The sequence below is a fragment of the Pleurodeles waltl genome, chromosome 12 (genome assembly GCF_031143425.1).
Source record: "Pleurodeles waltl isolate 20211129_DDA chromosome 12, aPleWal1.hap1.20221129, whole genome shotgun sequence".
Taxonomy (NCBI): Eukaryota; Metazoa; Chordata; class Amphibia; order Caudata; family Salamandridae; genus Pleurodeles; species Pleurodeles waltl.
The window spans coordinates 216966706-216994670 of record NC_090451.1 but is presented as its reverse complement, the minus strand read 5'-3'; the positions used below and the strand labels follow the sequence as shown (position 1 = coordinate 216994670).

Below are 27965 nucleotides of genomic sequence, written 5' to 3'. Positions count from 1 at the left end.
AGCAAGCGCAAGTGAGCGCGCTGCTTTGTGCCCCCGGGGCACTCGAAGTAGCTGTGTTTTTTTTTTTGTTTTTTTTTACTCGGAGCACAAGTGCTCCTGTCGTGCCCCCGGGGAGAAGCGCGCTCCTTGGAGCACCCCCAGGGCACTGGCAGGCACTGACTTTGGTGCCTGCCTCTTCCTCGATGACCGGACGGGCCGCACCGACAACTGGATTTGTATTTGTCAACCTTGGCCCTCCCCCCCCTCGTGAGGGCCGGTGGAGGCCCGGGGGGGGCAGTGATCGCAGGCCCCAGGAGGGGCCCGTCAGTAGTGCAGAGGGGGTGCGTGCCGCACCCCCCTCTTCCCCAGGACTTTAAGGAGGCCCCCTCGTTGCACAGAGGAGCGCTGGAGGCCCATTTCTTCTTTGTCTTTGAGGCACGGATGGTGTCTGCTTCATCATTTCCAGGTATTCCTTAAGAGGGCCAATATGTTCCTTATCTAAAGTTCTTTCTAAAGACTTTGCAAATTAATATTGCCTACCTGTTTTATGATGTGTGATGTTGCTTTTACATATATATGCGGATGTTCCTTTTATGAACATGACTTGCTGATATGTATTCCTGTGACTTGCCATATGTTTCTAATGTTCCTGCTATGGGCGTTTTATGATATTATTATGACAAGTGTTCTAATGTGATAACGTGTTTCCTGACTACTGCTTATGTTGCAGACTACTGAGTAACCTATGTGTTGTGTGTGACTACTGCTAATTTGCAGAGTAACTAAAGTGTAACGTTCTGACAACTGCTAAGGTAGCAGGATAGTACTGATATGGGATGTTTGGTCTGATAATTGCGTTGTGTACAATACAGTATATTTTCATATAATCTGGTGTTGTGTTTCCTTTGTGGTGGGGATATTGCGTCACATGTGTTGTGTGTGTTGTGTGTGTTGTGCAAACGCTTTACACATTGCCTCCGGGTTAAGCCTGACTGCTCGTGCCAAGCTACCAAAGGGGTGAGCAGGGGTTATCTTGGACGTGTAACTCCCTTGCCCTGACTAGAGTGGCTAAGTTCTGCCTGGCTGAGGTGCATACCCTAGCCAACCAGAAACCCCATTTCTAACAGCCTCTATAAGTGCTTTTGAAACCACCTCATTGGTATTGAGGTTGGTAGGCTGACTTTGGCTGTGAGGTGGATGCCTCGGCAGTTTGGGCTTTAAATCCACCTCTAAATTGGAGTTTACAAAAGGATCCCCTATATTGTGTGGTATAAAGTGCACCCATGGCTTTTGCTGTGTCTGAATCCTTTTTCATCTTTTCAATTGCAGGGTCAACCTCCGGGCCGAAAAGTTGTATTTGGCTGAATGGCATATTGAGCACTGCTTGTTGGATTTCAGGCTTGAATCCTGAAGACCTAAGCCATGCATGTCTCCTTATGGTTACAGCAGTGTTGATGGTTCTGGCTGATGTATCTGCAGTCTAGGGCTGACCTGATTATTAGTGATGGCTTGCCCTGCCTCCACTATCTGTTGTGCCCTTTTTTGCTGTTCCCTGGGGAGATGTTAGATTATATCTTTCATCTCGTCCCAGTGGGCCCTGTCATATCTAGTCAACAATGCCTGAGAGTTGGCTATTCTCCACTGGTTGGCTGCCTGAGATGCCACCCTTTTCTCTACAGCATCAAACTTCCTACTCTCCTTGTCTGGTGGGGGTGCATCACCTGAGGACTGCGAACTTGCTCTCTTCCTGGCAGAGCTTACAACTACTGAGTCTGGAGGTAGCTGTTGGGTAATATAGACCGGATCGGAAGGAGGTGGCTTATATTTTTTTTCCACTCTAGGAATAATTATCCTTGCTTTTACTGGCTCTTTAAATATCTGGTCAGCAAGTTTTAACATGCCGGGGAGCATAGGAAGCAACTAATATGTTGCATGCGTGGAGGAGAGTGTATTAAATAAGAAGTCATCCTCTATTGGCTCGGTATGCATGGTGACATTGTGATATGTTGATGCCCTAGCTATCACTTAAGTGTAGCCTGTACTATCCTCTGGCGGTGAAGGCTTAGAGGGATAGCAATCTGGGTTATTGTGTGGAATGGGGTCTGGATCATAAAGATCCCATGGATCCACATTGTCCTGCTGAAAATCAAATGAGTGCGATGGTGACTGCGTAGGTGTAGGACTGGTAGGAGGAGAGATACGTAAATGTGGAGACTGAGGAGGAGACTGAGGAGGAGAAAATTGAGGAGGTGGAGGTTTCTCCTTTTGTTCTTGGCACTTTAGCTGGAGGCTGTGTAGTGTCCAATTCCGCCTGAAAGGCTCATTTCCTCTTTGGTTTTGGAGGAGGTGCCATTAGAATTCTGCCAGTCTCTTTATGGATATGAATCCTGGCTTGCCTTTCATCCATTACCTCTATTTGTGAGTCCTCCTCATTAGTTTTGTGGCTTTTTTTAAGTGCTTGGGAAAGTCCATGCTCCTCAGTATAAATAGACTTTTTCAGCTCCGAAGCTGGCTTTTTCAGTATCAAAAACGTTGGGGTTGAAGATGGTCTTGGCTCCGAAAATGATTTCTGAGATTTCAACTCGAAACAACGGTGTTTGCTCGGTTCGGAGAAGGAGCTTCAGCTGGAGTCCAATGGCTTTGGAGGGGTGGCCTTTTTCGGTGCCGACCTGGTGGGTTGGTCACTGAGTGTTTTCTTTCAGGTCGAGCCATGGCCTTCCCGCAGTGGCGTTCCCAAGGCCTTATGTTTGGGCTTAGATGACAGAGGGGCAGGCGTACTCACGTGCTGTCCTGCCGTGACTGGTCTGTCCTCCTCGGAATACTGGTCGGAGTTGGATCCTCGAACGGAGACTGCGGTCTGCATGATTTCTTCCTCTTCGATGTTGAGATGTTCGATGCTTTTAGATGCCATCTCGAGTCTCCGTGCTCTTCTGTCTCGGAGCGTCTTTTTCGACCACAAGGATCTGCAGGCCTCGCAATTCTCTTCCCGATGGTCGGGGGAAAGGCAGAGATTACAGACGAGGTGTTGGTCTGTGTAAGGGAATTTAGCGTGGCACAGAGGACAAAATCGGAATGGAGGCTTCCACGCGGTCAGCCCGACGAGGCCCGAGTTGGGCGCGTGCACCCCAAATGGCGAGTAGAGAGGTGTGTTCCGATGGTACCGAAGTGTGAATAGAAGATGTAACGCGATCGATACAATACTGTCGAAAAATGAAGTGTTTTCAAAGTTTTCCGAATCGAACTATCGGAGCGAAAGGAAACCCGTCTGAACCCGATGGCGGAAAGAAAACAATCTAGCATGGAGTCGATGCTCATGTGCAATGGAGCCGAAGAGGAGGAGTCACTCGATCTCGTGTCTCGAAAACACTTCTTCGCAGAAAAATAACTTGTAACACTCCGAGCCCAACACTAGATGGCAGACGTATGCACAGCATGTGTATCTGCACCTACACATGCCATCGACTATATATATATATATACACACACACACACACACACACACACATTTATATATACATACATACACACACACACATTTCACACGTCTTCACACATGGAAAAACCGCTGCAGATGAGATCATTCTGCGTTCAATCAGTACTAAGAAAAGCTTGTATCTCCTTTGCCTATAGCTTCTTACTTTCAAACGTACACTATACTTTTCACAGGATACTATGTAGGTGGGCCTCTGTAGAAAAGTACCTCTATACTCTATGCCACTGGGCAAAGAGACCTTCACAGAAAGCAGCTAACTTTCCTGTTTCAATTTACATCTGAATTCTGGAGGTTCTCTCTGCACAATGTTTGCCTATAGAATTATAGGACAAACTATCAGTTTGCAACGAAACTATGGCAGTCATCTCTTTTGTAAATAAAATAAAAATAAAAAATAAAAAAAACACACAAAAAAAGTACAAATGTCAAGTTGCTCAAGAGCAGATAGACTTGGTTTCCATTTGTCTTAGCATTAAGAATATAGTCGATTTTCAGATGTTTCAACAAGATAAAAAGGATCATGCATAGTTATCACAGCAAGAAAGTAAACCAGAAACCCTATTTCTCTTCTGTGAAGAACTGTATTCAAGTCAAGGTAGACAATGGCCGCAATTGGCTTTGTTCAATAGACAAAAACACACCTGCCAAATGCCCATACCACAGACATCCAAGCCTACAACCTCCTGGGGTTACCTCCACAAATGGAGACCCATTGACAATTATGTACCCACACAGTTTTAGACTGTGCTACAGATTCTTTCTTTCAGAATAGAGCCTACATAGGATCATCTACTTCTGCACACAACCACATTACATGGAAATGTGCAATTTCTGAACTTAAATCAATGTTGTTCACTTTCCAACACAAGTAGCTATAACCTGACTTTAAGCCTTTACATCACATGCCAAGGCTGTGGAATTAGCTCCTGAAGCACAGGCTTATACCGCAAGACCACTTCTTTCCAGATCACAAACCAGTGTGGGTTATTAGCTTATACACACAGATGCAGAACCTTTCGGAATGTTTTACATAATATCCAGAATCTGGGTAGATTATCTACTTATGAACTTAAACATCAAACCTGTTTCTGTTTCCTTCAAACCTAAAATCTACTGAGAACTCTTTCTACAATTAAGGATTAAATATTACATCCTACCCATATACCGCCCAGAAGCAGTATTCCATCTTGCAGTAGGTAAAGGCTTTTGAACCTGCTACCATCATATTCTATGAAGAAGATAAGTACTCTCTATCTTCAATGGTGTTAGCTTTGGATTCTCTCACACTCAGAAGGCGTGCTCCTCTTCTTTAAATTCACAACGTCTAGAACATGTTCTAATCATCCTTGTTTTCTATCAGAGGCTTGATGGTGTAGATTGTTTACACCTTACCCAGCACCAGACCACCATATTCTGTGCTTCTTGGCCACAGAATGGCACTGGAACATAACGTATTTGTAAGACATCTAACACTGGTTTCCCTTACAAGGTTTTATGGTTGAGAAACAAGCATCAGCGCACTTCATTTCAAATCCTGTATGTCTAGAAAATAATTACTGGTTGATTTTGATTGAGATTTCAATGGTTAAACAAAATACATTTTGAGATTATTTTATTGATTTGTTTGCTTTCACAACATTATTTAGCTAACGATTTTGGTTTCCATCACACAGAGATTCTACACAATGGTGTGTGGTAAATGTTTCAAATATCAACCAAATATGTTATAATGAAAAACTATAAATAAACCATAAAGCATCACTTGCTATACTAACAAGCATTTTCAATGCAACCGGTCTCGCATTTGTTCGAGTTAGAGCTATTAGCGTTGTAAAGCAAAAATTAAACGCAGCGAAATCGTGCTGCGTGGAAAATAAACAGATAAAGTAGACCAGACTCTAGACTGAAAACATCGAGCCTCGTATGTTTTTGGTACTTTACTGGTGCTGTGTAGGTGGGCCAAACACCAGAAGAGGCATGACGTATGCATGCCTTTCACAAATGAAAACAAGCAGATTTTAAAAGGCAAGCCCACGAACCAATGTAAGTGACTGACGTGGCATGGGCGTGGTTTTAAGCCCAAAGAGAGATTACAGCATGGAAGGAGCATTTTGTGCTCACCCATAAAAAGGAGCCACAACCACTGCTTTCTGATCTATTTGTCTGTGGGTACATTCTGAATTTGAAAACCTGAGTGGGTAGATTTGTCAAGTTGATCACAAACTCAGCATGGTTTTGCAAGTTGCAGATAATGACTACATTTACTGAAGTGGCTTTAATCCCACAAACCTTCTGCAAGCGCTTCCACCAAAGAGAATCCTCTCTCCTCCCTCCTCTTTTGTTGCTGCCTCCTCCTCCTCCTCCTCCTCCTCCTCCTCCTCCTCCTCCTCCTCCTGTACCTCCTCCAGTCCCACCAGACTGTGAATCTTTTGTCTCTTGACCATCTGCAGGAATAAAAAAAAAATCACTTAAAGTAATAAATCAGCATATTCATAAAACGGAATCTAGTATTTTGCACAGAAGAGTGAAAAGGAAACATAATAGGCACAACCACAAGTAAATCCTAGTGTGCTACATTACATTTTTCAAACATCCAAACTAGAAGATAGCCTATGCTGCCCAAAAAGCAGAAAGAAGCATTTCCATAACTACCAGAAAAGCAGATTCTACCCACCTCATGTTTGGACTAGAAAGACAAAGCAAGGAAAGTTCAACTAACAAGATGTAAATGGTATGTATAGATGCAGTATATCCCATTGTATATAACAGCTGAGATGAAAGGACAGAGCTACCATGTAAATGCCATGAGGTTTTACAAATCAGCACTAAGGTATGCAAATGAGGCAACACAGGACTATGAGGGACAACTAAACATTCATGAATTCAGTTCTTCTACAGGACTATGCAGCACAAGGAGACATTACTGCCTTTGAATATGTTTACAATAGAATTAACAAACATATTTCCAAACATCCATTACAATTCATTGATGAGAAAAACATTTAAGCTAATTTTTTAGGATTTCAATTGAAACAGTATGTCCTAGCGTTACCAACATGGTGTTACCAATCTAAGAATGGCATGTAAACGTGCTAGCATGGACCAACCACTGGGACTCACCATATTCAGAGCCATGATGATCCCAGGCCACCCTACACCCCAAATACTTTAACAGCACAGTATGTTCTGGATCAGACCTTAAGAGTAAAGGCAATAGTAGGAGTGGTTCCCATAATGCACAGCTTTGCAAAATTAAGATCAGTTATGACAGATACGGACACATGTAACTGAGGACCAAAAGCAGTAATGCAACAGTCCAACAATGGTCCATATATATCTTATACAGAGAAGAAAAGGAAAAGAATGATCACACACCCTCCTTTATCAAGTCCTAGTTCACAAAGAGGTGCAATGACTCAATGCGAGTATCCACAGCAACAAAGTTATCTGTGGAAACAGTTGTCTTCTAGATAAAAAAAAACCTCACCCATGTTTTTAGACATTCTTCATCATGGGCAACTTTATTCCACCCTGATCAGATCATACTAAAAGGGCACACTCCGCCTCTACTTGAGGGAGAACTTTATAAGAAATTACTGTATATGCACAGGGATACAGATTCATAAAATCACCTCTGAGTAAACCCAATAATTCTTCTTTTTATTGCAGCTACCAGGGGTGAGATTAAAATACAAAATGGGGATGCACAAAGTACTATGATTTAGCCATCCTTACAGGTGAGGGCATAGCTTAGCCTATGTAAATGCTCAAAGGGTCAGAGGCTTTCTTAAGGGCTGTAAGAGATCCCAAATTTAATGATGTATGGGTACATTCATGCATGGGACACTGAAATAAGTGGATTTCCTACCTTAATAAAAACATATCTAGGACCCTTAAGAGATAAATTATAATAGACAAACATAAATGTACTATAGCACATGCACTACTAATGTGATAATTAAAAACTGGCAGTATGGGGTTTTCCAAAATGAGAGAGGGCGATAACGCAGAAAAATAATTCTGCGCTCATGAAAAAACTGACCACACGCATTTACAAATATTACTTACCCTAAGTACGGAAATTTAGATTCACATGGTCATTGCAGGATAGGCTACACTCTGTAGTCACACACACTTGTAGGAGGCAAGGATGATAGTTGAAGAATACAGATCACAATTGATTAGATATAGGATCTACAAAAGGTTATAAGACATCACTCACGGGATTTCTTGTGGTAGCAAGGTTAGAATTAAGAACTTCAAACTCATATGTAAGTCTTTCATTCCCTTTGAGGAAATGCTTTTTTTGCAGGATCACATCAATTTTTTCGCTAGATTTAGTACTTGTTTACTGACTCTGAACACTGGTGCACTGACGTCCAGCACCCAATATATGTGCTCTGATCCCTAAAGTATCTGTGTAATTGGCTAATACCCGCTTTGTATATTTAACTTGCCTATATGCCTTTGTATTTGGTACTCTGTGTACCCAGGGCCTCTAAGATTTTGTTTCTTTTAATTAAATCTTTTAATTGGTTCTATGTGGACAAAGTCACACAATTACCACCATGTTTTAAATCGTCATAACTTTACATTTTATACAATATCATGCATTTACTTCACAGGTCCACTTATGTCAGATAGGTATCATTTTGTTATTGCAGACAGAGTTCATCAGTCATCATTGCTTTGGCATAACTCTATTCTTCAGTAGGTCTAGCCAATAGATACACAGACTATGGACACCAGATGTCTTTTGGCCTGGAGCTTTGTAGTAGTTCCTCTGCATACAAATCTAGTTGATCCCAGCAATATGTCAGGTCTTTCAGCCATTGAGGCACCTTGGGGGCCATGCCACTGTTACAAAGTATTGCTACTCTTCTCTTTGCCAGCAAGAGGGTTATCACCCCAAATTTTCGATTAGACGGATGTAAAGCTTTGACCAGGCCAAGTAGACACATCCTAGGTGTACATTCTACTTTTTCGGAGATCATTTCTCTAACGATCTTGGTCATGCGTTCCCAAACTTCAAACACCTTCATGCAGCTCCACGCCATGTGCATAAAGCCGGCATTCACCATTCAACATCTTACACATGCAGCACTTCCCCTTAGACTATATCTGAATAATTGGGGGTTTAAGACATTTGCTGCAGGTACTTAAAATGAGTAATTCCTAAGCTACAATTGGGTGCTAGCACCCCTGTTAATGCACAACAGGATCTCCACTCTTCAGAGCTCAGGGGTGTTTCTAACAATTCATTCCATTTCTCGTGAGCTGGCTGTTTCTCTAGCTTTGTATCTTTTTGAGATTCTGCATATAACTGGGTTACACTTTTGCGTGGGGAGGAACAAGTGAGCAGTGTCTGCAATACACAAAGTGTGAGAGGTTCTGTTGGGAACACTGGGTACAGAGCTTTCATGGTGGTTCTCAGTCAGAGATAAGTAAAGGGCCATATCGATGTTTGTTTCTGTGTTTGTGGCGTGTCAATTAGCTCTATGCATTTCCCTATATATATATAAATCTCCCATTGTCGTTAGTCCTTGATCTTTTAGAAGCACTAGTGCGCCTTTTTTTTGCATGACCGAAAGGCCAAAATGAAATTGCAGTGGCAAGGCTGGGGCATAGAGTGGAAATTTGTCTGCACAGGTTCCATTACTGTACAGTCAATCAATCAATCTATCTATCTATCTATCTATCTGTAAAGCGCGCAACATGCCTGTGAGGGTTTCAAAGCGCTGGGTGGTGGGGGGGAGGTGGGGGTGTGCTGCTACTGCTCGAAGAGCCAGGTCTTGAGGAGTCTTCTGAAGGAAAGCAGGTCCTGGGTCTGTCTCAGGTCAGACGGGAGGGTGTTCCAGGTCTTGGCGGCGACTGTACAGTCTACTGTGTTCATTTCATCAGGAGTCCTCAGTGGCCTGTGACGTGTTAATATTGTGACAGTGGGATGGGGTGGGCCTCATCTGCTTCAATGGCCAAGTGTGGCATATATCGTGGTTACCCTAGCCAATACTGTGCGAACTTCGCTTGAGCACACAGATAATCTAGGTAGAAGTCGGGAGCATTGAAGCCGCCTTGGTCAAATAGCAATGCGAGTGTGTCCCACTTTATTCAGGGATGTTTCCCCGCCCACGTGAATGTTATGAGATGTGTGCGGAGTGTTCTAAAGAAGTGCTTCGGTAGTATAATGGGATGTTAAAGAACATGTAGGAGGATGACCATTTTTATTCTATCCGCTAGTGATTGTGGAAGACATGCCCATCTTGCAGTTTTCTCCTCAGGCTTTGAAATTGCTGTACCATATTTGGACCAGATTACACGATCTGGGTCTCTATGTACCCATATCCCTAAGTATTTCACCGGGTCGTTGCTCGATTCTTACTAGAAAATCTAGTGGATAGGGCTGTGCGGCAGAAGAGTGAGGATCGTTGATTTGGACTAATTTATTCCCAGCCCAGAGTATCTTTCATATATCTTATATACTCCCGTATAATGGGTGCCAGGTGGGTCTGCAGTTCCCTCACATAGAACCATGTTGTTCGCATAAAGTGATATGCCCAAGGGTCGCTGGGTGAAGCATAGGGCTGCAGCAGCATAGCGCTGCCGTATAATACACGCCAGGAGTCCAGGATGTCAGCAAATAGAATAGGCGAGAGTGGGCACCCCTAGAAATCTGGAATGGTTCGGAGATGTGTCTATTTACACGTATCCTCAATACTGGGTCAGTGTAAAGCAGGTTAATCCATGGTATAAATGTCTGAGGGACCCCCATGTGACATAGTATTGTAAACAGATATACCTCCTCTATGGAATCAAACATCTTAGTAGCATCAAGCAGGACTGCTGCGGCGTGCATGTAGGGGTTCAGCTGATGTAACAGAGCAAATATGGTGTGTAAATTATGTGAGGTGGAGCGATGTGGTATGTAGCCAGCTTGATCTGGCAGGATCATATTTGGGAGAAGTGGCTGAAGGCGCATGGCTATTATTTTGGCTAATATTTTAGTGTCCAAGTTAATTATTAAAGGATAGCGGCATGTATGACTCCCAGCGTTCTGCAGGCCTATCAGGCTTGAGGAGTGTAATTATTAGGCCCTCTCTAAAGGGGGCAGGGTTGCTCCTTCTGGGTTTAAGCCTCCTCATATACATTGGCTTAGTGTGGAACCAGAATATATGCAAATTCTTTATAGAATTCGCTCATGATCCCGTCTGCCCCTGGGGCCTTAACATTTGGGAGCAAGCACACTGCCTCTTTGATCTCCTTCACTGTGAGAGGCTGGGTCAGATATTCGCTCTGTAACCCCAATAGCCATGCAATAGCTATATCTTCGAGATATTCATGTATTTCCGCTTCCATGGCCGTATTGCGCCTATCAAACAGGTTCTTGTAGTAATGTGTAAAGGCAGAGAGTATGCCCAGCGTGGAATAGAGAGGCCTACCATCTTCCCCAAGGTTCCCCGATTTTGGTTGCCAAATGTTTGCCAGGTCTCCCACCCTCACTATACCTCCAAGCCACAAGACTATTTGAGAGGTAGTGGAGTTCTTGCTCCGCTGTTTCATAGTAGGAAGTGACATGGTCTCGTATTTTTGCTAATGTATGAGGGCTGGCAGTGATTTTATATTGGGTCTCAAGTTCTTTCATAGTATGCTCAGTTTTTTTAAGCCGAGTACGCATAGATCACAATATTCCTGCCTTTAAGCTAATACAGATCCCCCTAATGTGGACCTTGCATGCTTCCCAAATATTCTAGTATGGCTCTATGCAACTTTTCTTTAAAAACTGAGCCCTTCAAAGCACCAGGCTGAAAACTTTCATGTAAAAGGGCAGGGGTGTATTCTGGCAACGGAAGCACCAGCCTTGCTGGGGAGTGATCCGACAATGTTCTGGGCAAGTGGGATATCTCCGCAGTCTACACGCTAATCTCTTTGGTTGCTAACCAATAGTCAAGAAGGGACCATGTGCCATGTACTGATGAAACATACGTCCCCTCCCTTCCTGATGGGTTTCACAAACGCCACAGATCCACCAGGCCACAATCCTACATCCTGTCCCGCAGGGTGCGGGAAGAGTGTTTAACCTGCCAGTCACCGGTGAATGGCCGAGGCTAGGATCCAAGTGGGTGTTTAAATCAATCCCCCCCCCCCCCTGCGCCTCCACCCCCACCCCACCCCCGCAATAGTATGGGTGCTATTTGTGCAGCCTATTCCAGACCTCAGTGTATAAGTATGGGTCTTCAGTATTCAGGCCATATGTTGTCAGTATGGTGAATGGTGTGTTGCAAATCCGCCCTTGCACTATTATCAGCCTCCCAGATTTGTCCATTTCCGAATGGCTGAGCGTGAGTGGGACACCTTTCTTTATAAGGATCATCACTCCTCTAGAGTATGAAGAATATGTGGAGGCTGCTCTTGTGCATGCCCATCTGGATCCAATATTGCCATCTGTGTGCTTGGTTAGATGGGTCTCTTGCAAAATGGCAATATGCACATTGTGCCTGCCCAGATACGCGAGTACCTGCCTGACCTTTCTAGCGTTATTCAGCCCGCAGACATTCCAGGTCAGAAGGACCTGTTGTCCCTTACTGTTACTTATCTTCTGGTTGAGAGGGTGTACCTGGGCGTTTCATTTTGTGTACACCTGCACAGCGATATATCTAGTGACAGTGAATGACATTCAAGTGATGTATTAACAAGAATCTGGAGCAACTTCACTCTCCCCACCCACATTAGCAACCCAATTTTGTTAAAGAAGTCAGTATACCTTAACATCTCTAAACAGCAACTTATCACTGATAGAACAAAAAGAGGCATTTCAAACTATATCTTAGGTGCGATCATAACTGTTTGGGGTATCTCAATCTAGGGGCCGCTAAAGGCTCCGATGCCCCTCCTTATATACGGATGTGGTTAGCAGCAGTGTAGCTAGGCTTATTCTAACAAGAGAAAACAGGGTTATCAAGCCAGATTTCTGTGTTTAAGCTAGTTGTTATGAACCATCTTGATCCGTGAGTTGGATCCAAGTTGATCGTTTCCACTATCTGGTGAGAGGGCTGCATGTAGAACCACAGTATAATTTCCAAACTCTTATGTGCTATGTCCAGCATATATGGGCGTAATGCAGCATATTTAGATTCTCCCAGCAGCGGTCCATTGGGCCTGTGTTGGTTGACTCTGGTATGCCTGTTATTCTGAGGTTATTCCAGCGGGACTCGCTTCGAGGTGTTAATTTTTGGCCCGGATTACCACCATTTTCTTTTCTCCATATCTCCGTGTTTGGACGTGACTGACTGTAGGGTATCTTCAGAATCTGAGACACGTTGTTTCACTGCAGTGTCACTGTGTGTTTGTTGAGTTTGGCTGCCGTATGGTCGACATGGATATAAAGGGATCCGATTTTGCTATCAATTGATTGCAGGCTCTGTTGCATCGTCAGTAAAGTGTTTTCTAGTGAGAGTTCTGTGGTAGGCTGGGACTCCCGAGCCTTATCTTCCTGGGAGTCAGGTGGAGCCATTGCACTCCGTCTTGGTTCAAATGGCAGGCGCAGTTGTGTTGTGTCCGTTTTCTCCATTGTGAAACTGAATTGTGTGGATATATATATAGGTTATTGGTGTTGTGACTAGGTACAGTATCAGGGTATGGGCTTATAGTGAGGATACCACGGATTACCTGATATTCTGGTCAGGTCTCTAGGTGCAATTGTGACTGGGTTCTGCTTTTCTCAAGTCCCCCAAATATAGTCAAATAGGGGCAAGGATACAGGACAGTCTCTATTGTGATATACCCTTAGTCCCCAGGGGGCATGCCGTGTACTGCCCCCTCTGCTGCTAATTATGCGCTTGGTTTTCTTGGGGTGGGGGGGAGAAGAAGCAGTTGAGTGTCAGACTATTGCAGCCCCGTCGATTTCTTACTGCGTTCCCCAAGGGCAACCCACCACTCCAGACACATACAGGGCCTCTCTTTCCCCCTGCAGACCGCCTCCCATGGTTCACCTGCTGTCAGGGCTGCTCCACCGACCCTCTGCTCGGCCACCCATAGCACCCACCTTCGTGGCCGCCTCCTTTTTGGCAAACTGCAGTCCACTGTTGCTCTGGTGGATGGGGAGTCATCCCAGGAGCTCCCGCTACACAAGGGATGGAACTGGGCACCCCCAACGTTTGTCATTACTGTGTTCGTCTGATGTGGCCGTTCGCAGGAGGCAGCCCATTCGGCTCCAGCACACAGCCTGCTCCCCCGGTCCGGTCAAGAGGAGAGTCGCCATAGGCTAAGAGTCTGGGAAGGCACGCACCCAACAATCAGGTGCAGATCCGCAGTGGGGAGGGTTCGCTGGTGCTTCTATTCACATGGGCGCCATTTTAACGTCCTGCCTCCATGATCCACTGGTTCGCTGGCTGCAAATTTAGCACTTATATCATCCTCGGTAAACACACTGGTGGCATAGGCAGGAGTTCTGTGACCTGTTGTGCCCTTTTCTTATCGTTTACAGCCTTGGGAGCAGATAATGTACGGGTAATGGGACCCAGCCAGAAGAGCTGCACTACGGTGAGGCCATCTTGCTGCAGGCTCTCTAGTGCCCCCCACTCAGGGCCTGTAAGTTAAATGTGACTAGTGGACTGCAGCACTGATTGTGCCACCACTACAGTGACAAAGGATTAAACATGACTCTAGGCCAGCCACTGCAACCTAGTTATACAGCTTTTAAACTGCACATTCAACTTAGCAAAATATACATTTTACAATGCTAAACCTTCCTTTTCAATGCTGGTAAGTCACCACTAATGTAGGCCCTAAGCACCCATAGGGCAGGAGGTATGGTATTTAAAAAGCTGGACGTGCATTCTTAAGCTTTACATGTCCAGGCAGTAAAACAAATCTCCAAAGTAGTTTTTAACTGTAGCAAGCAGGGTTCTCCAATCGGAAAGCAGTGAATTACATTAAAACTCCATATCATGTAAAAAGTTTGGGAACAGTTAGATCCATGAATGAAAGGCTCAAATTAATATGCACGTATAATTTGTTTGGCAAAGTCACATTTTTAATTACTATTTTTAAAACGCCACTTTTTGAAAGTTGGCATTTTCCTAAATTTTCCTCAGCCCTTTCTGAGGTAATTCCCAACTGTCACCCGACAGCCTGCTGTGAGGTGTACATTACTCTCAGGAAAGGGAACAAAGGGGCCTTTACTTGAAATAGGTGTGTCCTTCTCCTGAAAGGATGGCCTGGGGGAGATGAGACCAATAACAGCACAAACTTCAAAGCAGCAGCACTTGTAACAGGCAGATGTAACTCACACGTAGGCCTGTCCCTGCCATTGTGTAAGCAGCCAGAGTGGCGCCAAGCCCAGTGAGGGGGTCCCCCATCTGTCCCAGAATTGGTCTAGCAGGGGGATTTCCATATTTCCATAGACACACCTCAGGGGTGTGCTGTTAACTCTAACTCAGGAAAGAAAGGTTCTGAAGTCTTGGATTTGTGGAGAGATTTGCACTGTAGGACTGTTGAGTGCAAGCCTGCGAGGAAATGATGTAGACGTGGGTAAGGTTGCGCCTGGGAACTTTTTCCTTATGGGTTAGGGAGTCACCCTTAAACAGAAGCTAGTGCGAAGTATAAAAGTTGCACCCCTGACTACCTTCCTCAGAACATTGCTGAACCTGTGGCAAACAGAGGAAGGACTGCACCTGTTGAACCAAAAGACTAGAACTCAGAAGAAAGACTGAGCCTGCTCTTTTATCCGGTTAGAGATACCCCAAGGGCTAGACCTACTCCCCCTTGAACCCAGAAGAGAAGAGTGGTCTAGAAGAGCTAGTCGGCTAGCCTCCTGTTAAGCGCCAGGAACATAAAAGCTTCAAGAAGCCTGAAACAAAGAAGAGCCCAGCTGACCAATTCCAACTGGATTTGCCCCTAACCCTGCTGATGGCTTCTGGGAGACTGAATCCTAACTTATCAAGCGGTGCCCAAAAGGTCCTGGACACTTGGCTAGTGTTAGAATGTACTCTCTCTCCCTCAAGATTGCACTTACAAACTTTTTCTGAACTTTTTCCTAAAAGAAGCAGAGGCTTCCACAAGATCACTGCCTAACTGCCACCGTCACATCACCAATAGGATTCTACTTGCTGGTTTGCCACCGCTGAAAGCCGCTTGACTTCCAGAAAAATTTGGAAGTTCCAACATGGAGGTTTTCACTGGGACCAACATTGAGTAGCAGCCCTCTGGCAGATTCAGCCAGTAAACCATTCTACCAACAACAAAAATCCCCCAGAAAAAAAAAAAAAAAAGACTAGGGTGGTCATTACAAACCTGGCAGTCAGTGTTAAAGCGGCAGTAAAACCACCAACAGGCCGGCGGTAAAAAAAAAAATGGACTCAGGACAGTGGTGGAAACCGCCAACATAGACAGCCACTTTAACACTCCGACCGTCAAGGCGGTACAAACAAACACTGCGGCGGTAACCGCCAACAGACAGGCAGAAGACAAGGTTCCGCCCACTGTATTACAACAGTCCAATCCGCCACCTTTTCTGGGGTGGATTCACCGTCAACAAAAACACGGCGGAAACAGGGCTTGGAAGGGAAAACGTTCACCTCTACACACCCCGCGAGGAACCAGGACGCCATGGAACCAGAGCTCCAGATACTCCTAGCCTTTATCTTCCTGCTTCTCTACCAGGAACAACAAAGACGGCGACGAAGACGACTGTGAGTACTGCACCTACCACACAGCGGAGGGGGGAGGGAAAAAAGTGTGACACACACACAACACTCCCACCCCACCCCCTCACCCACTACAACACACACAAACAAGTACATGTTGATACATTACATTAACAACCCCCAACCCCCCCTGGAAGAATGCAAGGACAAAAGGAAAGGAGTCGAATGTTTGTAATCTATTCAAATACAGTAATCAAAAATATATACATATATTTACACCATAAACAAATATATACACCAAGAATACAAGTCCAAGGCATTCCACCATCATACTCCGTGGACCACTGGGCCCAAAATGCATGGGCGAGGCCCACACAATACCCGATGAAAATGGAGAGAACACTGCTGGGGCATCAGATAGAAATACAACAGGCCCCTCAGGGGGAAGGGAAGGGGGGCCACCTCCGCCGGATGAGTGCACGACGCCAGATCCACGAAGGGGCTCCATGCCCACTGCTGTATCCTGGGGAGTGCAAAGCCACAGTCTCTCAAGTGGGTGGTTTGCCCACTGCTTTATCCTGGGGAGTGCAAAGCCACAGTCCCTCAAGTGGATGTCAATCTCCACTGGTTCTGGAGGGGGCCTTGTGCCCAGAGTACTTCATCCTGCCAAGGACAGAGGTAGTGGATGCCTTACTCCACTGGTTCTGGAGGGGGCTTTGTGCCCAGAGTGCTTCATCCTGCCAAGGACAGAGGTAGTGGATGCCTTACTCCACTGGTTCTGGAGGGGGCTTTGTGCCCAGAGTGCTTCATCCTGCCAAGGACAGAGGTAGTGGATGCCTTACTCCACTGGCTTTGGAGGGGGCTTTGTGCCCAGAGTGCTTCATCCTGCCAAGGACAGAAGTAGTGAATGCCTTACTCCACTGGTTCTGGAGGGGGGCCTTGTGCCCAGAGTGATTCATCCTGCTCGTGGCAGCCTCAGTAGCGTCGGAAGCTTTGGCGCTCAATGGCCTGCAGTGCTGGTGGCGGCGGTGTCCTTGGCAGCGGTGTTGGTGACGGCGGGTCCTTGGCAGTGGCGCTTGTGGCGGCGGTGTCCTATTCAGCCGTGCTGATGGTGGTCTTGTCCGCCGTGCAGGTTTTCGCAGACTTGCCTGTTTTTCTGTGCCCCTTCCCCACCTTGGATGGTGGCGCAGCTGTCTTCACACTCGCAACTGTACCCTTGGGAGAGGCTTTGGTGGAAGATGTTTTGCCTCTCTCCCACCGGGCACTGGCCAACTTTTTGTGCGTTTGAGGTGGGGGACTGTCTGTGGTCTGGCTCCTTGGCACACTGGCTGCCCTGCTGCCTGGCGCACTCCAGAAGCCGGTTACTACTGGCACCAATGTTCCCGCAGATGTTGTGGCTGAGGCGCTGGGACCTGGAAAGGTGGGCCCTAGGAGACTGAAGGGGTGGGGGAGGTGAGAGGAAGAGGTCAAAGTTGGACAGGAAAGGTTTTTTGGACACACTGGGACAGGTAAATGGAGGGGGTTTGGGAGTGGAGGAAGAGGTAGTGGTTGTAGGAGGTGTACGTTTGGTGACTTTGGGTGAAGGTGCATGGGCTGGAGGCTGTTGTGAGGTGGATGGCTGTTGGGTGAGTGTGTGGCTGCATTTGTGTAACGTGGGAGGTGGGCTCACAGACACACTGGGAGAGGACACAGGGGATGTGTGAATGGTAGTGGGGGTGGTGACTGCACGTGAGCGGGGTGTGGTGGTGGTTGTGCTGGTGATGGAGGTAGTGGCTGAAGATGTAGTGCATGCAGGTGTGAGTGGAGACAAGACTAGGAGGGAGGAGGGAGACGAGGAGGAGGGGGACACAGTGGAGGCAGTGGCTGTTGGGATGTCTGCATGTGTATGATGCTTGCGTGAGTGCCTGTGGGATGTATGGTGCTTATGTTTGCCTGAGCTTCCCTTGTGTGTTGACGTGTGTGCATGCTGGTCTGATGGTGTGCTTGGGATAGGCGGAGGTACAGGGGTTTGGGTCTGGGTGGAGGAAGTTGGAGGGGGGAGGCTAGAGACAGGGACAATGGCTGCCATCAGTGCTGAAGCCAGAGTCTGAAAAGCTCGCTGTTGGGCTGCCTGACCAGAATGAATGCCCTCCAGGTATGCGTTTGTCTGTTGCAACTGCCTCTCTACACCCTGGATGGCATTCAAAATGGTAGACTGCCCAACAGTGAGGGACCTGAGGAGGTCAATGGCCTCCTCACTGAGGTCAGCAGGGCTGACTGGGGCAGGGGCCGAGGTGCCTGGGGCGAAGGAGATGGCCACCCTCCTGGGTGAGCGGCCACAGGGCACAAGCTGAGGGACTGTTGGGAGGGCAGTGCTGGTAGGGGGGTGGCGGCTGTACCTTTAGATGCGGGGGCACAGAGGGTCCCGCCACCGCAAGGGAGCTCCCCTCAGAGGAGGAGTCTGTGTCGCTGGTCTCAGCTCCTGTCCCCGCTGTGGAGCTCCCCTCACCCTCCGTCCCACTGGTGGCTTCTGACTCCGTTGTGTCGCTCTCCAGGGCCATGTGGGATGCAGCTCCCTCCTGGTCCGCTGACACTGCTCCTCCGCCATGATTTTGCTAATGCACACAAGAACAGGGAGACCACAAGGGGGGGGGGGGGGGGTCAGAAGAAAGACATGTTGAGTGCATCCAATACCGCTACCGCTGGCTGACACTACAGACACAGAAGCCCCCTGCACTACGCTGTGCACTTAGAGTTCCCTAATTAATCACAGGGACCTGGGTACAAGGTCTATGCCCGACTGCTGCACACATGGAAGTCACAGGAGCCTGACTAGGTGTAGTTGGCTCTTAACACAGATGGGGTGGGGTGCCACAGGGCCTGCCTTAAGAAGGGACCTTGCCTACTAAACTCGCCCTGGCCTAGGGGAACCCACAGCCCACCTCCCCCACCCAGACACCTACAATGCACGCTGAATCAGCAGAATAAGAGTGTACTCACCCCCTTGTGGTTGCTGTGATGCCCTCAAGCACCCATCCAACTCCGGATACGCCACCGCCAGGATCTGGAAAATCAGGGGGGGTCATGGTGCGACGGGCACGCCTCCCACGTTGGGAGGCCATCCCCAGTTGGGCCTCCGCCGTCTTCTTGCTCCAGCGGCGAATGTCTCCCATCTTTTCCGGCAGTGGGTGCTCCGTCTGTGGTGGACCCCCAGGGTCCGGACTTCCTTGGCAATGGCACGCCAAATATCCGTCTTCTGGTGGGTGCTGACCTACAGGACTAGTACAGGGGAAAAGGAGAAGATATACCCGTCCGCACCGTCACAGTCATTGGCCCGCATCCCTACCCTTGCAATGACGCACATGCACTCACCGTCGTATCATCCACGCCTCATTCTCCCCCCCTCCCATCTTTCATCAACACCACTCCAAACAGGCATTGCCCATACAGCATGCTCACAGTGTACTCACCTGTTTGTCTGGAGGACTGTAGAGTAGCGTGTACTGGGGGAGGACCCCATCCACTAGTTTCTCCAACTCCTCCGTGCTGAAGGCAGGGGCCCTTTCCCAAGACACACGAGCCATTGTCTCTTCCAGACTGACGTCACAGCAGCACTTGCAGTGTAGGTTCTCTCCTGTCGAAGATCAGGTATCAAGTGAGTGAACAGACAGAAAAAGGACGGTGACGTCCGCGGCGGTGCGTACCGTCACCGGCGGCGATCATCATCATTGGCTCCTGGGACCCATTGAGTCCTATGTTAACCAATGCAGGATTGCGCCGCGGTCTTCGACCGCCTACTGAGACGGTGTACAACGCCAGCGCAGTTACCTCATATTCCCTTGTCCCACATTATAGGTCAGGCAGCTGCCATTTCAGGGGGCCACATGGCATTAATTTTGACTGTATCACATATCTAGGCCTTGCTTAAACACTAATACAGCCATATGTCGATTTTCACACATTTCCCTATAAAGTTATTTACGTACCTCAGTGTTGGTTGACTCTCTGCTCGCTGTTCTCCATAGAGCACGTCCGCTGGGGAAGGTGAGGAGATGGCGGCATCCTCCGGTGTACAGACCGCTGGTGGACCTGTCGACAATGGAGGAGCGACATGTAATTGTCACCTACAGACTTGATCGTACCACAATCCTGGAACTGTGTGCCTAGTTGGAGCCAGACCTGATGTCAGCTATCAGCCATCCCACAGGAATCCCCCCCCTCTAGTGCAGGTGCTGTCAGTACTCCATTTCCTAGCAAGTGGGTCTTTTCAAACAACAGTGGCCATTGCATCAGGGATGTCCCAGCCTATGTTCTCCAACGTGTTGTCCAGGATGTTGTCTGCCCTGCTGAAACACATGCGCAGCTACATCGTTTTCCCTCAGGTGGAGGATTTGCCTGCAGTGAAAGGTGACATCTATGCCCTGGGACATATCCCCAACATCATAGGTGCCATTGATGGGACACATGTGGCCTTGGTCCCCCCACACAGGACTGAACAAGTGTACAGAAACCGGAAGAGTTACCATTCTATGAATGTGCAGATGGGGTGTTTGGCCGACCAGTATATCTCCCATGTAAATGCCAAGTTTCCTGGCTCAGTGCATGACGCTTACATTCTGCGGAATAGCAGCATCCCTTATGTGATGGGGCAACTCCAGAGGCACCGTGTGTGGCTATTAGGTGAGGACATGGACCCAATACAGTGTGACTAGATGTCTGGTTCTGGGGATGTCCCTAAGAGTTAGTGTGTGTCTAACAGTTGTCCCTCGACATTTGCAGGTGACTCTGGCTACCCCAACCTGTCATGGCTACTGACCCCAGTGAGGAATCCGAGGACAAGGGCAGGGGAATGTTACAATAAGGCCCATGGGTGGACTAGGAGGATTATAGAGAGGACCTTCAGCCTCCTGAAGGCCAGGTTCCAGTGACTCCATAGGACAGGTGGTTCTACTCACCAAAGAAGGTGTGCCAGATCATCGTGGTCTGCTGTATGCTTCACAACTTGGCTTTGGGACGACAGGTGCCTTTTCTGCAGGAGGATGGTCCAGATGGAGGTGTTGGGGCAGCTGTGGAGCCTGTGGACAGTGAAGACTAGGAAGCAGAAGAGGACATAGACAACAGGAACACGGTGATCCAAAAGTACTTCCAGTGAGACACAGGTAAGAAGACAACACTGCCTGCTACATCTGATTTAATTCATCTACCTCTCATCTGTCTGTCCTTTTCACCCAGTGTATGGACACTTAGTTGTAACTTTCCCTTTCGATTTCACAGATGTGGGTTCCACTGTGTGACCTCTGCCTTGTTGTTATGTTGACATTACATTAGATATAGCATTTTTCCACAGTTATTGCAAATACACATTTTCGAAAGCCCAGACTGACTCCAGATTGTTTTGTGATTTAAGGGTGTTTATTTAAGTGCCAAATAGTGGAGGGGGTTGTAAAATGGTCAGGGGTGATGGTGGAGGAATGTCCATGGCAGAGTCCAGTCTATTAGTCTCACAGGTGCATTGTCCAAAGGGGCATAGGAAGTGGAGCTAGGGCAGTTTAAGTATGGACAGGGTGACAAAGTGGGACAGAAGGATGACAATCAGGGTGGTGTCATTTCTTGGCGGGGGTCTTGGCACTGTTCTCTGTCTTTGCCCTGGATCTCAGGGACTGCTTGCGGGGTGGTTCTCCATCTGCAGGGGGTGGGGTGATGGTGTTGTGGTCCTGTGGCGGTGCCTCCTGTCCACTAGCGCCAGCGGAGGTGGTGGGCAGTTCATCGTCCAGGCTAGTGTCAGGGGCCCCTTGTTGTGCCACAGTGTCCCTCCTGGTGTTGACGAGTTCCTAAAGCACCCCTACAATGGTGCACAGGGTTGAATTGATGGATTTGAGTTCCTCCCTGAACCCCAAATACTGTTCCTCCTGCAGCCGCTGGGTCTCTTGAAACTTGGCCAGTACCATTGCCATCGTCTCCTGGGAATGGTGGTACACTCCCATGATGTTGGAGAGGGCCTCGTGGAGAGTGGGTTCCCTGGGCCTGTCCTCCCCCTGTCGCACAGCAGCCCTCCCAGTTCCCCTGTTTTCCTGGGCCTCTGTCCCCTGAACCGTGTGCCCACTACCACTGCCCCCAGGGCCCTGGCGTTGTTGGGGTGGTGGGTTAGCCTGGGTTCCCTGTAGTGGTGGACACACTGCTGATTGACGTGTGGGGACAGAGGTATGGGCCCTCTGGGTGGGTGCTGTGATGGTGTTTCCAGAGAGGGGAAGCTCTGTAGTGGCCTGTGCCAGTGTGAGGGGAACCAACTGTCCGAGGTCCCAGATGGGCCGGGCTGGTCATCTTGATCCAGTTGGACAGAGCCGCGGTCATCACTATGGGCCTCTTCTGTGGGTGTAGTGGACATGTGTGGACCCTTCTGTCCGGTGACGTTGGGTAGGGGTCCTGCAGGGGTGTAAAGGCATGATTATTGCATCTGTATGTGCCATGGTGTGCAATGGGTGGGTCACCCTGTACCCCAGTGCTTCCATTCTTGTGTGGGACCTTCTGTGATAATGGTTTAGGGGGGTATATGGGTATGCGCAGTGGACATGCTTTGGTGTTGCATGCAGGGCTTGGGATGTGTGGTTTGCGATAGTGGGACATGTGTGAGGAGTTGGAGTGATGGGGGTGAGGGCGAGGGTGGGGGTATAGCATGCAGGTAGGGTGGGGGATGAAGTAGTTAAAGATTTGACTTACCAGAGTCCATTCCTCCAGCAACTCCTGCGAGGCCCTCAGGATGCAGTATAGCCAAGACCTGCTCCTCCCATGTTGTAAGTTCTGGGGGAGGAGGTGGGGGTCCGCCGCCAGTCCTCTGAACCGCAATCTGGTGTCTTGAAACCACGGAACACATCTTCCCCCGTAGGTCGTTCCACCTCTTCCTGATGTCATCCCTAGTTCTTGGGTGCTGTCCCACTGCGTTGACCCTGTCCACGATTCTTCGCCATAGCTCCATCTTCCTAGCTATGGTGGTGTGCTACACCTGTGATCCGAACAGCTGTGGCTCTACCTGGATGATTTCCTCCACCATGACCCTGAGCTCCTCCTTAGAAAACCTGGGGTGTCTTTCGGTGACATGGGGTGGTGTGGGTGATGTATGGGGTGGTGTGTGTTGTGATGTGTGGGGTGATATTTAGAGGTGTATTGTGTGAGGTGCGTGGATGTTGTGTGAGTGATGGTGTTGAGTGCCTGTGGATGCTAGTGTTCTTTCTGGTGGTGTCTCTCTCTGGCCTTCTGTCGCAATTGTTGTCGTAGGGGTTTGTGGGTGATGTGGGTGTGTGTTTTATATTGTACTGAGTGTGTGGGAGTGGTGTGTGTATGTGTATCAGGTGTGTGTATTTCGATTTGTCCAATGTGGTTGTGTTTTGTAAATGTGTGTTTATTTTGAGCGCGGCGGTGTGTACAGCCAGTGAAATACTGCGGTTGAAGCACCACCGCGTGGATTCGTGGGTCGTGATAGTGTGGGCGTATTCCTGTTGGCGTGACGGTGGAGGTTTTGTTATCGCCAGTTTATCACTGACCTTTGCGGTGGCGGACTTGTGAGGGTGTCTAGATTTTGGCGGATTCCGAGCTGTGGGTCATAATGGCTGTGGCGGAATTCCGCATCAGTGTGTTGGCGGTCTTCTGCACAGCGGTAAGCGGCTTTTACCGCCAATGTTCTAATGACACCCTAAGTAAGAAGATAAACTTTTCACCAGGATATACCTGGTCTGTGTCCAACCCATTCTCCATCGCGGTCAACTTAAATTTTGACTTTGACCTGGGCTAGCGCAACTAAATACCTGTAGTTGGCACTTCGTGCTTTTTTAGAGGTAGAAAACTTTAAAACTCCTAAAAACCATGTTAAGAATCCCTTGATTATATTTTTTTGTCGTTTTGGTATTTATTGTCTCAGGATACTTACAGTGTTGTGTTTGACTCATTAACTGTATTGGTACTGAGACATGCTTTGCACTTGTTTACTTTGAGTTAAGCCTGACAGCTCAGTCCTGGGCACCAGTGGCACACAGCAAAGGTTTAAATTAAACTAACTCAATTGGACCAGATACACAATAGTAACATTATTACGTGGTGAGGTCTGACAACTATCCCAACGAATATTCAACTTTCACACACTCCCTTACTCTTGCTAGCGACTGAAATTGCAGATAAACTAATTGGTGGCAGAGTGATTCTCAATGTAATCACTCTCAAACCTTACTACAATCCCATAGATATGGCCTGATGCTCATCGTTAGACACATTTTCAACATACATATATATCCGCTCTCTCACAATTTGATGATAGTAATGGCCTGGGGAGATCATTATAAGAAAAAAGCATCCACACCGGAACTGAAAGTCCCACTACACAGAGGCAAACAAGCATACTCTGTAAGGAAAATAGTGAACTTATTATAAAGGGTCATTTGTCTTTTACTGCAAAAATATCTTGTTGGTGCCTGCAATAAAAAAATAGTATGTATAGGTTTTCCCAGAGAGTGGTATAGGAATCTGGATTGTTGTACACCAAGTAATAACTTATAACAAAGCCCCTAAAGGAAAGGTTGAGTGTGCCCCGAAAATACTGTTGTTTGAGGGCAGGATATGGTTGCCTATGACAGAGCATACCACAGAAAAAGGGGTGAAGCTTCTGTATCTAGAAAACAGCTATTTCATCAGATATCTTGGTTGGTGTACACACCACCATTAAACCACTCCACCATTTTGTGAAATACAATATTGGACTAACTCGGCATAAATAACTAAATTTGCTAATTTGGCTAGACAGCTGCTTACAGCAAGAGGTAGCAACAGATAAAAGTACAGTACAATACAATAAGGAGTTTAATGGCAGAACTCCAATACTGAGTGTGAGCTCCTATAGATCAACATGTAGGACCGAAATATGTGGGGAAAGGAGTAAGGGGAAAGAAAGGGTTATTGTAAAATCAGACACAACTATAGTCACAGATCTCTGATCAGTCCAAGCACTACGCTGGCTGGGTTGCCTAGCAGGTTAGTATTGAGTTTGCAACTATGAGATATTTAGAAATACAGAACTAAAATATCAATGTCTAGTAGGTATCAGGGGTGAGGAGTAAGGGCAGAGCTATGAAGGACCAAAGATCTCAACTGTCAGAGGGTTTTGAAAATCTGAAATGAGGTGTCCGGTTTAGAATAATAAAACGGCTCCAGTACTAGAATTAGGGTGCACTAGGCTGATTAGCATTCAACTTGTTTCAATAAAGACTTCATGTATGCCTAGAGTCTTACAAAATATCGTTCAAAAGAATGTAGTGGTACAGCTGACAAGGTCCAAGAAGGGTTACGATTAACACATTCAACTTGATTAATGGTGCAGCAGGCAATGAAACTTACCGGCAACATTTACCCTAACATCATAATACATATGATGTGGGACTGAACTGATGTAATGAGACTCCATGTCAATAACCAATCAGGAGGGATGTCACAGGCTAACTGGTGTACTAAGCAAACCGTGTAAGGTGTGTACTGATGAAATAGACATCTAGTGAATGTTGTCATTTTGTTATTTTATACATAATGTGGTGTAGCATGACAAGTTATGGAAAGCAATACACACAAATGAGCACCAGAAAATCATTATTACCAGTTGATTTGGAATTAACTGATTCTGGATCTGGATTTTCCCTCTTCTTAAAATACTTCTCAAAACCTACAAAAGAAAACGGTTTGCAATTACAAATGCACATATACATGCATTTTTTTTGTTTTTCTACTCATGCAGGATTTCCTTTTTTTATTTTTAAACACATTTCCATCTTATCTCTTCAGAGGAAAAGAGGAAAAAAAAAATAGCGGTTTGGTTACTGTAAGCCAAGATTTATGGTACATTGCTACCATTTGTGTTGTCTTCTGTGTTCCTAACCTTGTCAATTTAATGCACGTCAGTGTGTGCACGCACAATTAAAGTCAAGAGTGTGTTGCCTTTGAAGGAAGGATTTAGTGTTGAGAAGGATGTTCAAAACAGTGTCCTACACTCTGCTCAGCTGTGAATGTTTGTAACTGAAAGGGAAGAGAGGCCTACTCATAACTATGTTCATCCCCATCATTATCACTGGCTTCCAGGTTGGCATGTTTCAGTCCCTAATGTCTTTGTCAACATTATGCTTTTCTCTTAGCTTATACAAAGACATAGTAGCATTGGCTAGTAAGCATGGGTTCAGAGGTGTAATCTATAGCTCCACCAATAGCAATAAATAAGGTCCTGTGGGATGTTCAACACATGGGCGTTCTCTAGCAGTACCTTGCCCCGAATGGTCAATACCATTGTTCCTACTTTTTCCCCCCCCCCAGTATTTACTATAAAGGAGGATTTGTGCATGCACCTGCACTTCTTTGTTTTATAACATTGATACATATGTTTATAATAATGTGATCACTGCAACAACAAAGTTAAAATGTTACTATTATATGGTAAAATGTATTGTTGAATTTCTTTTTAAGATGCTTACCTAATTGTATTTGTGTTTATTTGCTTACTATTCTTGTTTACAGAGGGAGAACAATTTAGCTTGAAGAGTGTTGGGGCTAATGATAAATATGGGATTGAACTTAAGCATGAAGAATATACTTTGAAGCATTAATGTGAACATGTTATTGCATAAAAAGTAATGAAGATATAGAAAATATTATTTGATTGGATATGACTTTACGCATCAATTTGGTAATTGCTATACAATACTGAACTGTAAGAAGCTTTTTAATATTATCTATGCTGAGACTTGTGAGCTTCTCCCATCAGCTATACCGACCGACTTAGTGGCCATTGCCTGGCATACGCACAGGTGGGGAACCGATTTGGACTGATGCAATGTTTTCTGCCATCCCTGGATTATATAGCGGGGAGGGACCTCAGGCAGGCCTCTTTTATCCACCTCCATCCCTAATCCCTGTACACCAATCCACCCAGTAGTTCCTTAGCAACACCATCTTATCACACTCAATGTATTTCTCCCTCAACAGTTATGGCCTGCCACCGCCAACTCTGACACACCCTCCTTCTCACCCAGTCTTTATTTTTACCCACAGTTAACAGCACTGCGGCAGGGTGCCGGCAGCACACAATGGCTCATACCATCAAAACCTACACTTTTTGTTGAGATTTATATAATATGCATGTACTGATATACGATTTCATTATGTCAAAGTAAATTTGTATGGTATGTTCAGCAACGATGTATCTTTGGATGGCCTACCATGTCACAAGTGTTGTATATTACATATAATTCAATAAATACATTAAAAGAAATCTATGTTGCAATCTGCAGAATGTTCAACTGCTGTATGAATCGCAAAAATTTTGCTAGCGGTGCAAGCATTATTTCATAAACTAATAGGGAGTGCTACCTACAAAGACTAGTCTAGTTGCCCCTCAAATTCGACAAATATCATCAGAGTGTGACTGTAAGATCAGTGACGGAAGTACAGGCACCTAGAAGCGGTGCACTCGGGTCACTACATGAAGGAACTGTTGAAATGTCTGTCAAAGTATTTACCAGCATGCTTTTAGGTCTAGCCATAACTCCCTGGGACAGATTATTACTGGTTAACAGAATGGGATCAAAACCGGACGTTAGTGTGATGAAGAGTAAGGGCCAGATGTAGCAAACGGTTTGCGAGTCGCAAACGGCGAAAATCGCCGTTTGCGATTCGCAAACCTGAGTTTGCTATGCAGAAATGCATTTTGCGAGTCGGGACCGACTCGCAAAATGCATTTCAGAGTCGCAAATAGGAAGGGGTGTCCCCTTCCTATTTGCGAGTCGGAGTGGTATGCAACTCCATACGCGGTCGCAAATGGAGTCGCAGTTACCATCCACTTGAAGTGGATG

The 27965-nt window shown here is 46.6% G+C and overlaps 1 protein-coding gene across 4 annotated transcripts in view; it reads right to left on the bottom strand.

Annotated features, from left to right (window-relative positions):
- Positions 1–27965, bottom strand: part of LOC138267469 (mitochondrial inner membrane m-AAA protease component AFG3L1-like) — a 431197-nt gene that overhangs the window by 381797 nt on the left and 21435 nt on the right. For 2 of the 4 annotated variants that reach the window (XM_069216427.1, XM_069216425.1), the window contains 2 exons: positions 25724–25789; positions 5762–5916 (listed from right to left, as the gene is read on the bottom strand). In XM_069216427.1, coding sequence (XP_069072528.1) covers positions 5762–5916; positions 25724–25789 — 221 coding nt within the window. The remainder of the gene's footprint in view (positions 1–5761; positions 5917–25723; positions 25790–27965) is intronic. The other 2 variants (XM_069216426.1, XM_069216429.1) reach the window with 1 other exon arrangement.